Raw genomic sequence first — 16,352 nt, forward strand, 5'->3', positions numbered from 1 at the left:
TGAGTGACCACAAGCACTCTTTTCTGCCTTGGAACTGTGAGGAAGATTCTCTCTCCACTGCTGCCACAAGCTCTGCTATGTCAGTGCTCCTCCTTGCCCCAGGACCACTCCCCAGGACTGCGACCCAGATCCAAGCACGGGCAAAGCAAGAGAATCCTGCCTCAGTGCCAGCAAAGAGATCCCTGCAATCCCTCTTGACCACCCCCCACCATCTTTGGGCTAAGAGCTTCAGAAGCAGCCACCACCCACCTCTGCCCTGAAGCTGCACCAGGGGTCCAGATTGTGCTCCTCTCTCACCCATGTCTGACAGACCTTTCCTACTGACCTTTTAAGTTGTCTTTGGCATTTGTGGGTTGAGAAGTCTGGAAACCACCCCACCTGCTAGTGATTCAGTCCCCTGAGGCTGCTCTGTGTTCACTGGGTCCTCGTCTTTGCCTGTGTGGCCCATGCTGTACTGTGTTCCTCCCCCAGCTTGGTACAACAGACCTTTCTCATCAACCATCTAGGTTGTCTTGGGCTGGAAATTTGTTTCACTCTATCTTTTTGTGGGTTCTGATGCTCTAGAATTTGTTTAGAGTCATTTTACAGGTATTTGGAGAGGTTTGGGGGAGAGCTCAAGCAAGTCCCTGCTTTGACTCCGCCATCTTGGCTCTACCCCCTTGAGAGATTTCTAAGATGAAAATTATTAGCCAACTAGATAAAACATTAATTGTTGTGTGAGACTGTTACATTACAAAGTTATGAATGCTGCCTGAAAACAATTAGCTACAAAGTCAATCTGACACTATTAGCAGTAAGTGGAATTAAATCTTTAGCTTCTATCTTTAATTAGAAGGTTATGATTCATAAAAAGAACCAGGAGAAATGTCTTATTTTTATCATCATCTTCTACCAAAGCTAGGAAAAATTAGACACAGAAGAATACACATTTAAAATTGTGCTATTCAAGTATATAAGTAAAGAGTTCAGCTGGTTACTTAAAGCCTGAAAATATTTTCTCATAGAAATAACATGATAAATGGTTAAGTTCCCAGGTAAATGCGTACATAAAACCTTTTTTAACTCATAATATACCTGAAGTACTATAATATGGCAATAATGATGAATAATAACAACAGTAGCAATAGCAACATTAAATATAATGATCAAATGAGATAATATTGGTAAAGTGCTTAGTACAGTGTCTGCCACATAGTAGGTGCTATGTAAATGCTTCTTTCTTTCCCTTCCCTTCTCTCTTTCCCTTCCCTGCCTTATGGCCCATGATGACTGATAATTACAAAATGCATAAAATTCTTGTTGTCCTATCTGCTACTGGAGTTGTATGGAAGATGTTTCCAGTGAGTTACAGAGGATGAGTTTATACCCTAATACTTTTATTCAACTACAAAAAAATTATTTTATTCACCTGTAAAATAATTCATAAAACAATAATTATAAAAAAAATAACTTCAAGATAGTGGCTTGGCCCAGGACTGATTCTATCTGAACTCCATCAAAAATATGAGAATAACATAATAATAATATGAGATAATATGTGTAAAGTGCTTTGCAAACCTTAAAGCACTATATAAATGTTATTATTATTAGTGATTTAATTGTATCTTTCTTTTTCTGCTGTTTTCTTTCTCCTATACTAATTCCTTAGTCAAAATTCTTTCTTATTATGTGGTCTTTTTCTACTTCCCTCAATTCTTACCTCTCTCTTATTCCTTGTTAAAATGGTTTCCATTAGAAAACTCATTCTGAGCTTTTAAACATATTCCCTTAATGCTCACAGAAGTAGCAATAAAGGTTCTGGCTATAGTTACATGAGTGACTCCTTGATATTTGTATTATAAAATGTATCCTTTTATACATTTTCACAAGAAAAAATAACTATTTAGGCAAATCTCAGGGATGTTGACATTTGAGTTAAAGGTAAATATTTTTATTTTGTACTATGTATGTATGTATAGATATACATATATGTATGATATATAATATGTAATGGTGGTAGATAAATATACTCTAGTCCCACTGATTCATGTGCACAAATTCCTCATAAGTAAAAAACTGCCCATATTTTTCTTTTTCAAATAAATAGCAACCATATCATTTATACCTTATGACAATTTTTGAATACCTCTAATTTAGATAGTGACAAAACCTTATTTATTTTCTTTTCCGAAAGATGACTCATTCCCGAATTTTGAATAAGCTCTCGCCTTCACATTTTTTGTATATCATGTCATCATTTTTATTTAATTTGTTCTCCCATATATGTATATACAGACATATAAACTCAACAAAAATAAATAAGTCAACAAAATTAATAGTTCACAAAGTACTATGTATCTATGCCATACCCAATAATCGGATAAGCAGGAATTGCACACCCAGGGCAAGAGAATGCTGTCTGTCAAACACACACCTGTAAGCAAATAATAATTACACAATCAATAATAGTTACAGTGAATACACATTAGGTCCAAGGCTACTTTATTGATTGTTCAGACTACTTTTGTCACTGAATAATCAGTTTAGGTACTCCATGAATTATAGAAGAACAAAAATGCCCAAAATAGTAGTATTTTGCTCATATTAGCAAGTTTAGTAGCCTTGCTGGTCCCCACCCATCCCTGAGCCCCTCATTTCAACCCTACCACCCCCTTCTCCAGTACTCCTATCCTCATGGCCAGGAATGCATAACCCGTACCTTTAGGGTGAATTTGTCCCCAAGTTCTAGGATTTACAATTATAAAACAGTGAGAAAGTATTCTATATTGGATTAGAATTTTTTTTCTTGGCAGGGAAGAAATAAGCATACCCAAATCTGTACCTGAATAGCTCCATTTCAAATCAGCCCAATTCTGCTGACCTGTACAGCATTTCTAGTAACCAAGTCCCTGCCTTGTTCTCTTTATGATTAAAATCCTGCCTTAGTTCAGTACCAAGTAAGCTAGCTCCTTGGGTGGTCTCAAATCCTGCTCCTCTAGCTGACTCTCTACTTCCTGCAGCCTGATTGCTTCCTTGGCAGGTGTGCTCAACATGCAAACTTTTGCTCCCATGCCACGGGAGCTGGATAAAAGAGCTACAGCAAAAACAATAGAGGAATTAAGTCTAGTATATGGCCCTGGAAAAGGAACAGAATAAGTTGAAAACAACAACAACTATGTATGGAGGGGAGCAGAAGGGTTAGGCATTGAATAGCACTATATAGTAATAAGATAAATGCCATAGGAAATCCAGTTACTAGATAATTTGGGCAAAAAAAGTAACCGAAGGAAAAACAAAAGTTCTTTAAATTGAATCTTATATGACATGTTTTCTAGCCTCTTCACCACGCTGGTCATCTTCTTTTGAGTACATTCCCCTTGCCAGTTTTGATTCTTAAATGTGGTATCCAGACCCCAATACAGAATTCTACCCACAGACTAAGCAGGGTAGAGGAGGACTGTCAGCATCTAAATCCCAGAAACTATGCCTCTCTCAATCTCAATGCAGCCTAGGATAGTGTGACTCCCAGATCCCTCTCCCTCTCCCTCTCTATCTCTATAAAGATATCTATTTATATCCATAAAGATAAATAGACAGATATCTAACTCACCTTATATATTCACCTATATACATCCTGTTCAAAATTACCAACTGTCTACTAGATATTTCCACCTGAATGTCCCACAGGTAGGTCAATCTCAACACATTTGAAAGAACTTATTTTTCTTACCCCAAAACTCACCCCTTTCCCTAACTGTTCTTCTTCTGTTAATAGCACTGTCATTCTTCTAGTTAACCTAGGTTCATAACCACTCCTCACTTTCCCTAATCCCATATATCCTATCAGTTGCAAGGTTTTGCAGATTCTATGACCACCATCTTCCATATCTGTCTCCTTCTTCCTACTCACAAGGCTGTCATTGCAATTCATGTCAACTGGGCTAAGTGTACCTTCTCAGACAATCATACACATATACACACACACACACACACACACACACATACACACACACATATATGTATGTATCCTCGATGTACTCTACAATTCAGTCAAATTGGCCTGCTTATTGCTACTTTCACACAACATTTCATCTGCTGCATCCATGCCTTTGGATAGGCCGTCCCCTAAGCCTGGACTGTCTTGCTTCTTCATCTCCACTTTCTAGCTTCCTTCAAGGTTCAGCTCAATAACTGCCTCCTTTCCTGAGCCCCACTGTTGCTAGTGTCTATTCTTCTACCCCCAAACTCCCATAAATTGCCTTATATTTACAATTATTTATTGTTGATACAAATGTTTGTTGTTTTCCCTTGAAAAATTTAAGCCCCTTAAGGTCAGGGACTAATTCATTTTTGTCTTTGTATCTGCAGTGCATAGTACAATACTTTGCACATAACAGGTGTTGAATAAATGTTTGTTGGTAGATTAACATTCCTATGTCTTGAATGTTCTTCCATCTCACCTCTTCCTTTTAAAATTCCTGGCTTTCTTCAAAACTCAGTTCAAATGCCTCCATCTGCAGGAGGGCTTCCCCACTAAAGTTACCTTCCATCTACCCTGTATGTATCTTGTACATATTTACCAGGTAAGGTCCTTAAAGGCAGGGATTATTTCTACTTTTTCTTTCTCTTCCCATTGTTTAGCATGGTCCCGGGCACATCATATGCACTTCATGTTTGTTGATTTAATGATTAGCTTGCATATCCATAATTGACTCATAATGGACTTGGAGTATACGAAATTCTCGAGCTCCTCTTCAGATAAGTCTTTTTTTCCCACAATTTTCCCATCTCACACTTGTGAACTTGGTTTTCTAAGTTTTGCATTTGTAACTAATGATTTAATTTTAGGCCAGTGTTCTTGCTGTCAAGATCTTTTCTGTCATCCCCCATGTTATCTATCCTACCTAACTTTGTGCCATCTGGAAATCTGACAAATATGCCATCTGTGCCTTTAACCAAATAATTGATAAAAAAAAATTACACTGAAGAGAGCAAGTCACTCCCCAGTGCTTATATAATAAAATATACATATCTTTAGTCTAGGATTTAAGACACTCAATTATGGCTCCAACCTACCCTTTCGAATGTATTTCACTATAGTCCCTTATACACTCTACATGCTGGCCAAACTGAACTAGTAGCAGTTGTCTTCTCTCATCTTTCCCCCTTCTGCCTTGATTTTCACCTGCCAGCCCCTTCCCAAAGACCGCCCCCTCCACCTCCTTCTCCACCCCCATCTCCATACTGACACGCCTTCATTTCTGCTTATTGAAATTCTTCTTCACCTTCAAGGCCCAGTTCAAATGCTACTTGATCCATTAGTATTCCCTCATAATTTCCCTCCCTTCTCACACCAACTGAAAACCACAACAACCACCATAACAACTAGCATTTAAATAGTGCCTACTAGGTGCCAGGCACCATGCTAAGCATTTTATAATCACAAATATTATTTCATTTGATACAACAGCCTTGGGAGGTAGGTGCTATTATTACCTGTTTTACAGTTGAGGAAACTGACACAGATAGAAGTTAAGTGATATGTTCATATGGCTACTAAGTCTTCCAGGCCACATTTGAACCCTGGTCCTCCTGTCTCCCTGCCCAGGGCTCTACCCACTGTGCCGCCTACTGGTGGAAGCTTTCTCTTCTTTCGATTTCCTCAAATCTTTATGATATTTTATCTAGATTTCTGCTTTGTTTTTAACACATTCAACTTTGTATCATTTTTTAAAATGTACTTTATTACCCCTTTTGAATAGGAAGATCCTTCAGGACAAAGATTGTTGTTTTTCTTCAAAAATCTGTTTAACAATTCTCTCATTATTAATATCAAGAGAGATAAATGCTCTATCAAAAGCCCTTTGCCACTGACAGGAAGGGTGTCTGGCACAGAGTTCAGATGGAAGTAGACAGTCCCTACAGATGCCGAAGGTCCTCCAAATGACAGTGTATTTATTTCAACCACAGCAACATCACAGAGCCTCTAAAATAAGACTGATTGACAATTACTCAAAAGAGCTTGGCATCAATATATCTACACAGGAAAAGCCAAGTGGAAAAAGAAGGTCTATGATTCTGATTATGATGTAAAGTTGGCTACAGAGCTAATAGAGCTAGTCCTTAAGTGCTTATATTTACACACATACACAATATATATGTAAATGCATGCATATACATACTTATGTACATATGCAAATGCAAACTTTTTTTCTTACATCATTAGTTTTCTGGTGATGCTACACTGCATCAAATCATGGAATACCATAATCTCTAAAAAATAAAAATTGCTGGTTACCCAAAAGGAAATGGAGAGATCTACCATGGATAATAGAATGCAGCATATTACCATCAATAAATTGTGTGCAAGAAGCAGTTGTAAAAGGTGCCATCAAAGAGATGTATGGCTGGAAGAAGCAATCGGTAAGTAATGTAGTAAGAGTGAGTGCCAAACTGATACTTATTTAATATTAGGAGATCTAAAAGAAGGAACCTAGCATTTTGAACAGATTCCCACGTGGAGGATTTAGAAAGACAGGGACAACAGTCATGAGATAAGAAGGTGTGGATGTGTTGCTCGCTTAAGTATTTAAGTATACCCAATGCTTAAACATAGCCTTTGGCATAAATCAGGTACTTTATACAGTCTTTACATTGCATCAAAATAAAATTTTACTATATTTGTTAATTTGTGGTTTGTTTTCAACCAACATGAGTAAGAAGCAATTAAGATATGCTATTGTGTATTTCATGATTGGAAGCAACTATAAAGCAGCTTTTGGGTTTTGTAAAATACTTGTTCTAAAATATAGAAGGGACAGATGATTCAAGATTTTTTAATCTATTTGAAATATAATGAATATTTCTTATAAACTAACTTAGGCTAGAATATATAAAGACTATAAAGGAAATGCATACCTGAGGATGGCCACAGTAACTGGAGTACCAGCCATAAAAGTAAACACAACTGTAGCAAAGAAAAAGGCAAAGAATATGGGTAAATTCTTGCATCGTGATTCACATTTCCCAGCTTGAGCGTCTATGACATCACCCTCCACAGTTGATAGTAGCTGTTTTTTCTGTCCCACACAGGAACAGTTATAATACACCTATGAACATTACAATGTAAAACAAAGTTTCTATGAACACGACTGTCATACAAAATTATACATGAAAATAAAAGTAAATTTAAATGAATAACCATATAGGAACTAGACAATTTTATCTGTAGGAAATACCTTCAAATTTAGTCCATCAAAATTTAGAAAAGCATTCTGGATTCTCTCCTACTTTAAAGAACACATCTTTACTATATCAGGTATTTTTGCTTTAGCTAAATTTTTTTAATTCAAAAAATTTCCCTTTTAAATATTTCATTTCAATTCAGGAGAAATTTACTGAACAACTAATAAGTGCTACAAAAGGAACAAGAGGAAATAAGCAACATTTTTTTTTATCTCAAAAAGGAGAATCATCTAACTGAAACAGGTTTCACGTTGAAAAGTTATGCAAGATAAATGAGGTGGAAAAATTGTCACCAACATTTTTAAAAATAGGAAAAGAAAAAAGTTCAGAAAAATTATCAAATTCATCAATTGTGTTTGAAAGTATATGAACTATTTTATACCCACAGTCTCTCCTCTGCAAAGAGAGGAGAAAAATGAATTTTCTCAATTTTTCTGAATGGCTGTGCTTAATTGTGTCTCAATTACACAGGGTCCAATTTCATTTTTTTTGTACTTTCTGATTATATTCTTGACATTATGCATACTGTTCTCCTGGTTCTGCTTATCTTTTCTCCAGAATCAGAATTCTTCACATGCATTATTTCTGACAGCACATTCTATTAGCTTCCTAAACCATAATTGTTTCCAGTACTTTGCTATCTTAAACAAGGTTGCTTTGGATAATCTTTTGATTTTTTCCCTTTTCTTTGACTTCATTGACTGGTATTTCTGGGTTAAAAGGTAACATAAATAAACATTTTAGCTATTTTTAAAACCACAATTCTAAATTGCCTTCAAGAATGAATAGGTCAATTTATAGCTTCACTAAAAGTGTATTAATGTGGCAATCTTTCTGTAACCTCTCTAACATTGATTATTTCCATCTTTTGTCAGCTTTGACAATTTGTGGGATAAAATTTCAGAGTTCTTTTGATTGGGATTTATTTTATTAGTGATTTGGAACAATCTTTTATTTGGTTGTTAATAATTTGCAAGAACTTTTGAGATTTTTCATACCCACTGACCACTTACCTATTGAAGAATGGCTCTTGATTTTATATATATGTATCTGTTCCCTACATATCTTCAACATCAGACCATTATCAAAGATATCTAATGATAAGTTTTATTCCCCTATTTGACACATTTCCTCCTCATTCTAACTACATTGGTTTTGTTCATGTAAATCTTTTTAATTTCATGTAATCTAAATTCTTTATTTTATCTTTTATGATCACCTTTTTTTGATTAAAATTTTCTTCCTGGCCAAATTTGTAAAAATTACTTTATCTCATTGGCTTCCATTTTTTTCCATATTCAGGTCACATATTTATTTTAAGTATGTTATGGCATGTGATTTAAGATATTCTTCTAAATCAGGAGTTCTTTACCTGGGGTCTATAGACACCAAAAGAATCTGTGGACAGGTTTGGGTGGGGAGGGAGGGAATCTATGAATTGGATGGATCTTTATTTACATCTTTATTTTCACTAACCTCTAAATGAAATTTAGGATTTTCTTCAATTTATGTATTTCTAAAAAGAGTCAGATATGACTTAAATGACTAAACAACAAAGTAAAATCAATAAATGTTAAGTTAGGCTATTTTTTTTCCTTTAAAGAGATTGAAACCATCCTCAAGACTAAAGGTTAAGGCTGCTGATAGAATTTCAAAGTGACCAAGTACAAAGTAGCCCTGAGGAGCTTCAGGAGCTTTCTCTGATGCTTGGCTAGTGGAAAACAATGGGCAAAACGAACAAAAGAGCTGCATCTAGCTGAAGAAACTTGAGGTGCCTTCAATGACTACCCTTGCTGAGTATCCTTCTCCTGTTATGGCCAAGTAAGTCTCCTTCTGTTAACTACTGAATGAGCGAAGAATGATTCATTTCAATGCAATATCAAAACTGAAATAATACAGTGCTGGGCTTTCAGCACAACAGTGTTCAAGGGTGTGCTAGAGTCAGCTTGAAATGACCCATGAGAGCTGACTTAAATTTTCAGTATGAGCATTTGTACCTCAGAAATCAACAAATGCTGCAAATTAAGGCTTGATTTATTGTGTTGCAGATTATCTAGAACTAAGAAAGTAGTGGGGAAATGTTAGTAATGTAGATTAAACTTAAAGGTGTATTGTTTGTATATATATTTTTTTTCTGGACAGCCATCTAACATTTGCCAGAACACCCCTTGGTGTAGCTGTGTAGGAATGGAAGATAATGAGTTTGTTCTGCTTCTGGAAGTGCTTTTGGGGATGCCTCTCAAAGACTGTGGTTGCTTAATTTAAGATGCTCTCCACTCCTAGGGGATTAGAAAGTAAACTACTTGTGGCTACTCAGAAAGGGGAGACTGAAGTGAGTATGCTCTGTGACCTTAAGAAATGTCCCTTGAAGATAATGACAATAAATGTTTAGTCCCTCCAGGTATGGTGTCCTACTGGGAGAATCTCTTCAGAACACAGTTTACATTCAAAACAGCTTGGAAATCTTTAGGGGATTAAAAGAGATTTTATCCTCACTAGAAATGTACAAATTCAAAATAGATTTACATTCTGTCCTTGCTGGGACTAGATGCCTTTGTATGTCTAATGGTCATCATCACCCAATTGCTTTTACAGAGGCCTCTTATAAATAAAAATGCCCCTCTCAGGTTTTAAGGAGTCATATTTGCATGAAATGGGGAAGTAATTGTTTGGTTCTGAGTTTTTGAAATAACAATATTACTGAACCAGCAGTCCTCAGTCTTATAATTGCATATGAACATAGCCAGCAAGCTGAGGGATGGCATGAAGGATCTCAATAGTGAGAGAATGGAAATCAAAGAATTTAAGGATTGTCTAACAACTCTTCTGAAGAAATTGTATGAGGCTTTTTTTTTTTGTCATTTGAGGTGCTAACTGAAATATTTCTACATGAACATTGTTATAATTTTTTTGGTTCAAGACATCGGGAAAGCACTTTAAAGCCTGATGCTTAACTCTCTCTAGATGCTTAGAGACTTATCTGAAACTGGGGATATGGACAAATGTGCCAACTGTATCCCTGTCTACTTACCAAGGATAGGCAGTGATGCCATATCAGTTAAAAAAAGTTTCCACTCAACCCAGGTCACATAAGCAACAAGATGGAGGACAAGATATTTTCTCTGATCCTCCTCACCTCTCAGATCTCTCCAAAACAGAAATTATATGCAAAAAAGTAAAGCAACTTCAACTATCTCCATGGTCTAGGACATCCAGAATCCAAAAGAAGATGAACACACACACACACACACACACACACACACACACACCCATGAACTGATGCTCAGTGACCTTGAGTTCACTCAGCACTAGTAGGGGGAACCAACACAGGCTTGCAACAAAACCTACTTCCATGCCACCATGCCACCCTCTTTCTAATACTAGGGAGACCTTGGTTCCAGGCTGTGGAAGTTGACCTAGGTCAAGACAGATAGCCAGCTGGCCATAGTGTCTCAGGAGTAAAAGGCTGCCAGGGACTGAAACCCCATAGCACCAGCAGAGCTGTACTAGCGCAGACAAACTCGTAGGACCAGGGTGGCAAAGGTCTGAACTGTCAGCTAAGATAGAGATCTAAGGAATAGAGGAAGTGGTACAAGACATCAGGACTGGACACTGTATGTGTGTGTGTGCGTGTGTCTGTGTGTGTATATGACAGAGAGAGAGAGCACTAAGGGGAAAAGTACAGCATCTAGTTCTGACCACTCACACATCACTTGGGGCAGAGATCTAGGCTGGTAAACCATGAATTGGCCATCATGGGAGGAGCCTGAGATGATATAAGATCCATCCCCCAAGGAAACCACCAATACCAGAGGGGACAGAGTCAGAAAGTGAACAGGGGAAAATTGGAGAGTGGTGTGGGGAAGACTGAGATTACCAAAGATTCAGCAAGGAAAAAACTCAAAGACTTGAACAAAAGCAGACAAGTTAACATTCAACAATAGAATGAAATACGGCCTCCAGATTTAATAAATGAAACAGGAAAATAATCCAACACTTGATGAGATAGAAACCTGGTGGAATGAGAGAAGATGGAACAATAACACACTGTTCCTGAGTGGTTAAGAAAAGGAAATGAGAATTATAAAAGCAGAATTTGTGAACCACACAGAAACAATAATGATGAGAATAGAAAAAGAAAAACTGAATTCTGTGATGGCAAATCTCACCACAAGACAGAATAATAGATTTAGCAATGCAAATATACAGAAGTGAAGGACAATGTAGAAAAAGAGAATCAAAATTCAGTAATTTTAAATGAATATATGCTCACTATCCAAGCAAACATACTGATCTGAAAGACAGGAAGATCATAGGTCTCCCAGAAGAACATGACAGGACAAAAAAAATCTTAACACCATAATGTAGGAAATACTAGAAGTGAATTGCCCAGAACTGCTGAACATAAATATAATACCATTTGAAAAAATTCACAGATCACCTCCAGGAAAAAACAAACAAACAAAAAACTCTTTCCCTCCACTGTAAAAGCTTTTTCTTGCCTCTTTTATGTGAATTTACCCCATTCTCTCTCTCCCTTTCTCCTTCTCCCAGTACATTCCTCTCTCACCCTTTAATTTTATTTTTTAGATATCATCCCTTCATAGTCAATTTACCCTGTGCCCCTCTGTCTATATACATTCCCTCCAACTACCCTAATAATGAGAAAGGTCTCATGAGTTACAAATATCATCTTTCTATGCAGGAATGTACACAGTTCAATTTTAATAGGTCTCTTATGATTTCTCTTGGAAAATACAATTTTAACTTTAAATGTGATTAGATTAAACAATCCAATAAAATGAAAAAGAATAACAGATTAGATAAGAAAACAATTTTCTACAATCTGTTGCTTACAAAGAAACATATTTAAAAAATAAAGACACACATAAAATAAAGCTGAGATGGGAAAAAAACCAAATGAATCCAAAAAAACAAGAGTGGCAATTCTTATCTGCCAAAGCAAAAAACAAACAAACAAGAAAACCCATTCAAAATGTATAAAAGGATAATAAACAAGGAAAATATGATGTTGAAAGTTACCATAAACAACAAACCAATATTAGTAATAAACATATATTCCAAATGCCTTAGCATATAAATTTGTAAAGGAAACATTATCTGAGTTACAAGAAGACACAGACATAGACATAGTAGTATAATATGATAGGGGATTTCAATATCTCACTCTTAGTTTTGGATAAGTCAAACAGAAAGATATACAGAAGGGTAAATATGGATCTGAACAAAATGCTGTAAAAAACTAGATTTGAAGACTTAAGACATCTTCTAAAGTGGACAGCAAAAGAATATAAATATATATTATATATATATATATACATATATTTCTTAGAACCACATAAAACTTTTACAAAAACTGACTATGTACTGGGGTACAGAAATGATGCAAATAAATGTAAAAAGGTAGAAAAAGCTAATACATCCTTTATTGACCATAACTTGATAAAAACAATGATTGGTTCAGGGGCCACAAACAAAAGATACATATCCAAATTTAGATTTAACAATGAAAGCCTAAATAATGAGTGGGTCAAAGAACAAAGGGGCAGCTAGGAGGTGCAGTGAATAGGGTGCTGGGTCTGGAGTCAGGAAGACTCATCTCCTTGAGTTCAAATCTGGCCTCTGGCACTTTAGCTGTGTGACCCTGGGCAAGTCACTCTACCTCATTTACCTCAGTTTCCTCATCTGTAAAATGAGCTGCAGAAGGAAAGGGCAAACTACTCCAGTATCTTTGCCAAGAAAATCCCAAATGGGGTCATGAAGAGTCGGACATGACTGAAAACTCATAACAACTTGTTGGGCTTTATTAGAGACAGCCAGGTAACTTAGTGAATAGAGTGCTGGGCTTGGAATCAGTAAGACTCATCTTCAGAAGTTCAAATCTGGTCTCAGACACTTACTAGCTGTGTGACCTTTGGCAACCTTGTTTGCCTCAGGTTTCTCATTTGTAAAATGAACTGGAGAAAGAAATGGAAAACCACTTCAGTATCTTTGCCAAGAAAATCCCAAATGGGGTCATAAAGAGTTAAACATGACTGAAACCACTGAACAACAACCACAAAGAATAAATCATAGAAACAATTAATAACTATATAAAAGAAAATGATAATGATGAAACAACATACCAAAATTTCTTGGATGCAGCTAAAGCAGTCCTCAGGGGAAAAATCATATCCTTACAAACACACATTAACAAAATAGAAAAAAAATGTATTAATGATCTGAAAATGCATTTAAAAAAATTAGAAAGGCAACAACTAAACAAACCTAAAATAAGCACAGAAGAGGAGATAATGAAAAGTAGAGGGGTAATAGATAAATTAGAAACAAACAAAAAAAAAACCTTCCACAGAAATAAATAAAACTAAAAGCTGGTTCTTTGAAAAGACTAATTAAATTGATAAATTCTTAACTAATTTGATTAAAAAGCAGAGAATAGGAAATCAAACCAATAAAATAGTAAAGGAACAGGGTGAAATCACAGTGAAACCAGAAGAAATAAAAAGAATAATCAGAAAATATCATACAGTTACATGTTAAAAAAACTGAGAACATAAAAGAAATAGAGGAATACCTTCAAAAAATATAAAATATTCAAACTCTCAGAAGACCATATAGAGATCTTAAATAACCCAATCTCAGAAAATGAAATAGATTAGGCTATAAAGGAACAACCAAAGCAGGAAAAAAACCTCCTGTTTCTGATTGATTAACCAGAGAATTCTATCAAACTTTCAAAGGACAGTTAGTACCCATACCTCACAAATTATTCTAAAAAATTAAGAAAACACAACCAGAATCCTTTTTTATGAGGAAAATATAGCTCTAACACTTAAATTAGGTAAAGATAAAACACAGGAAGAAAACTATTGGCCAATATCATTAATGAACATTGACTCAAAAATTTTAAACAAAACCTTGTCATAGAGATTATAGTGATTTATCCAAAAAGTCATTCATTATGACCAAGTCAGATTTATATAAAAAAAATGCAAAGACAGTTCAACATTAGGAAAATAATCAATGTAATGAATCATATTAAAAACCAAAACATCTGAAACCACATGATCCTCTCAAGAAATGTACAAAAAAAGTCTTTGTTGAAGAGCCACATCCTTTTTATGCTAAAAACCCTACAAAATATAGGCACTAGAGGACCTTTTTTAATATCTAAAAGCATCTATCTAAAACCAAAACCAAATATGTGCAATGGGGATACACTAGAATATTTTCCATAAACATGGGAATGAAGCAAAAACGCCCTCTCTCCCCATTATTATTTGATATACTTCTGGAACTAGCAATAGCAATAATATAAGATAAAGAAATTAGAGGGATAAATATAGGGAAAGAGGAGATAAAACTATCCCTATTTGCTGATGGTTTACTTAAAAAATCTTTGAGAATCAGCGAAGATACTGAGGCAATTAGTAGCTTCAGCAAAACTATATGCTACAAAATAAATCCAAAAATCAACAGCTTTTCTATATAATAATAACAAAACACAAGAAACAATAGTAGAAAGGGAAAACTCATTCCAAATAACTGCAAAATGAATAAAATATCTGGAGATCAGCATTCCAATGCACACAAAAGATTCAATTATATAATTACATAATTATTGTACATAATACAAAAAAAAACACATGATAACAAAAATTAGATTCCATTACATAATGCTCCTTAAAGAAATAAAGAACAACTTAAATAGCTGGAGGAACATTCAGTTCACATGGCTAGGCCATGCCCTTAAATAAAAAAAGACAAGACTTCCAAAACTAATTAACTGAATTACTAATGTATATAATTAGATTACAGAGTGGATATTTTAAAGATAAAATAATAACAAAATTCATTTGGAAAAACAAAAGATCTAGAATATCAAGGGAAATGATGAAAAGAAGTAGGGACAAAGGCAGCACATCCCTTCTACATCTCAAACCATGTTATAAAGCAGCAGTCATCAAAACCATCTGGTATTGATTAAAAAATAGGAAAAGATAAAAATTTGGAACAGATCAATGGTACAGACTAGACAAGGAAGATTCAGAAATGATGGAACTTAACAACCCAGTATTTGATAAAGTAGAAAACTTAGATAAAGTGGAAACTTGCAGGAAAAACAAAAAAAACAAAACTTCTCATTTGATAAAAACTCCTGGAAAAACTATAAAGCAATCTGGAAGAAATTAGGCTTAGACCAATACCTTATGCCAAATTCCATAATACATTCTAAGTGGATAAACTACTTTAATATTACAAATCATACCATAAAAAATGAGAAGAGAAACAAATCATGTATCTCTAGCAGTTATGGGGAGGACACATATTCCTAACCAAACAAGAGATAAAGGCATTGCAAAAGACAAAATAGATAACTCTGATTACTTAAAACTGAAAAGCTTCTACACAGAAAGAACTGATGAACCTAGAATAAGAAGGAAAGTGATTGAATAGGAAATTTTTTTAAATCATATTTCTCTAATTAAGGTTTGGCATCCAAGATACATAAACAATTTATATATCTTTATATATATGTATATATGTGTGTACAAATATATATGTGTATATATATATAATACTAAAAATATATATATGACTAATAGCCATTCCTCAGTAGATAAAGGGTCAAAGAATTTAAACAAACAATTCTCAAAAGAATCACAAGGTATTCACAACCACACAAATGCTCCAAATCACTAATAATATGAGAAATGGAAATCAAAACAGCTCTGAGGTTTTATCTCATACTCTGCAAATTGACAAAAATGACCAAAAATGGAAACAGTCGATGTTTGAGTCATTGTGAAATAATAGGCATACTAATACACTATTGGTGGATCTATAAAATGATATAAGGCATTTGGAAGGCAATATGGAATTATGCAAATAAAGCAACTAAACTGTTCATACCCTTTGAACCAGAGACTCCATTACTGGGCTTAAACCCCAAGCAAGTCATCAATAAGAAAAAAAATCCTCACATACTCCAAATTATTTATAGAAGCACTTTTTGTGAGAGCTAAGAACTAAAACAAAGTAAATGCCCATCAAATGGGGAATAGTAAAAAAAAAAACGGTGGTACATAAATATAATAGAACATTAC

General features: G+C 35.0%; 1 protein-coding gene across 1 annotated transcript in view; it reads right to left on the reverse strand.

Moving 5' to 3' along the window:
- Nucleotides 1–16,352, reverse strand: part of LOC114048285 (solute carrier organic anion transporter family member 4C1-like) — a gene marked incomplete at its 3' end in the record, with an annotated part of 141,591 nt that overhangs the window by 16,764 nt on the left and 108,475 nt on the right. The window contains exons 11-13 of the mRNA XM_027869184.1: nucleotides 9,528–9,533; nucleotides 6,898–7,088; nucleotides 2,349–2,413 (exon numbers count right to left, since the gene is read on the reverse strand). Of these exons, the coding sequence (XP_027724985.1) occupies nucleotides 2,349–2,413; nucleotides 6,898–7,088; nucleotides 9,528–9,533 (262 nt within the window). The remainder of the gene's footprint in view (nucleotides 1–2,348; nucleotides 2,414–6,897; nucleotides 7,089–9,527; nucleotides 9,534–16,352) is intronic.

Source organism: Vombatus ursinus, unplaced genomic scaffold (assembly GCF_900497805.2).
Source record: "Vombatus ursinus unplaced genomic scaffold, bare-nosed wombat genome assembly UNPS02014792.1, whole genome shotgun sequence".
NCBI lineage: Eukaryota > Metazoa > Chordata > Mammalia > Diprotodontia > Vombatidae > Vombatus > Vombatus ursinus.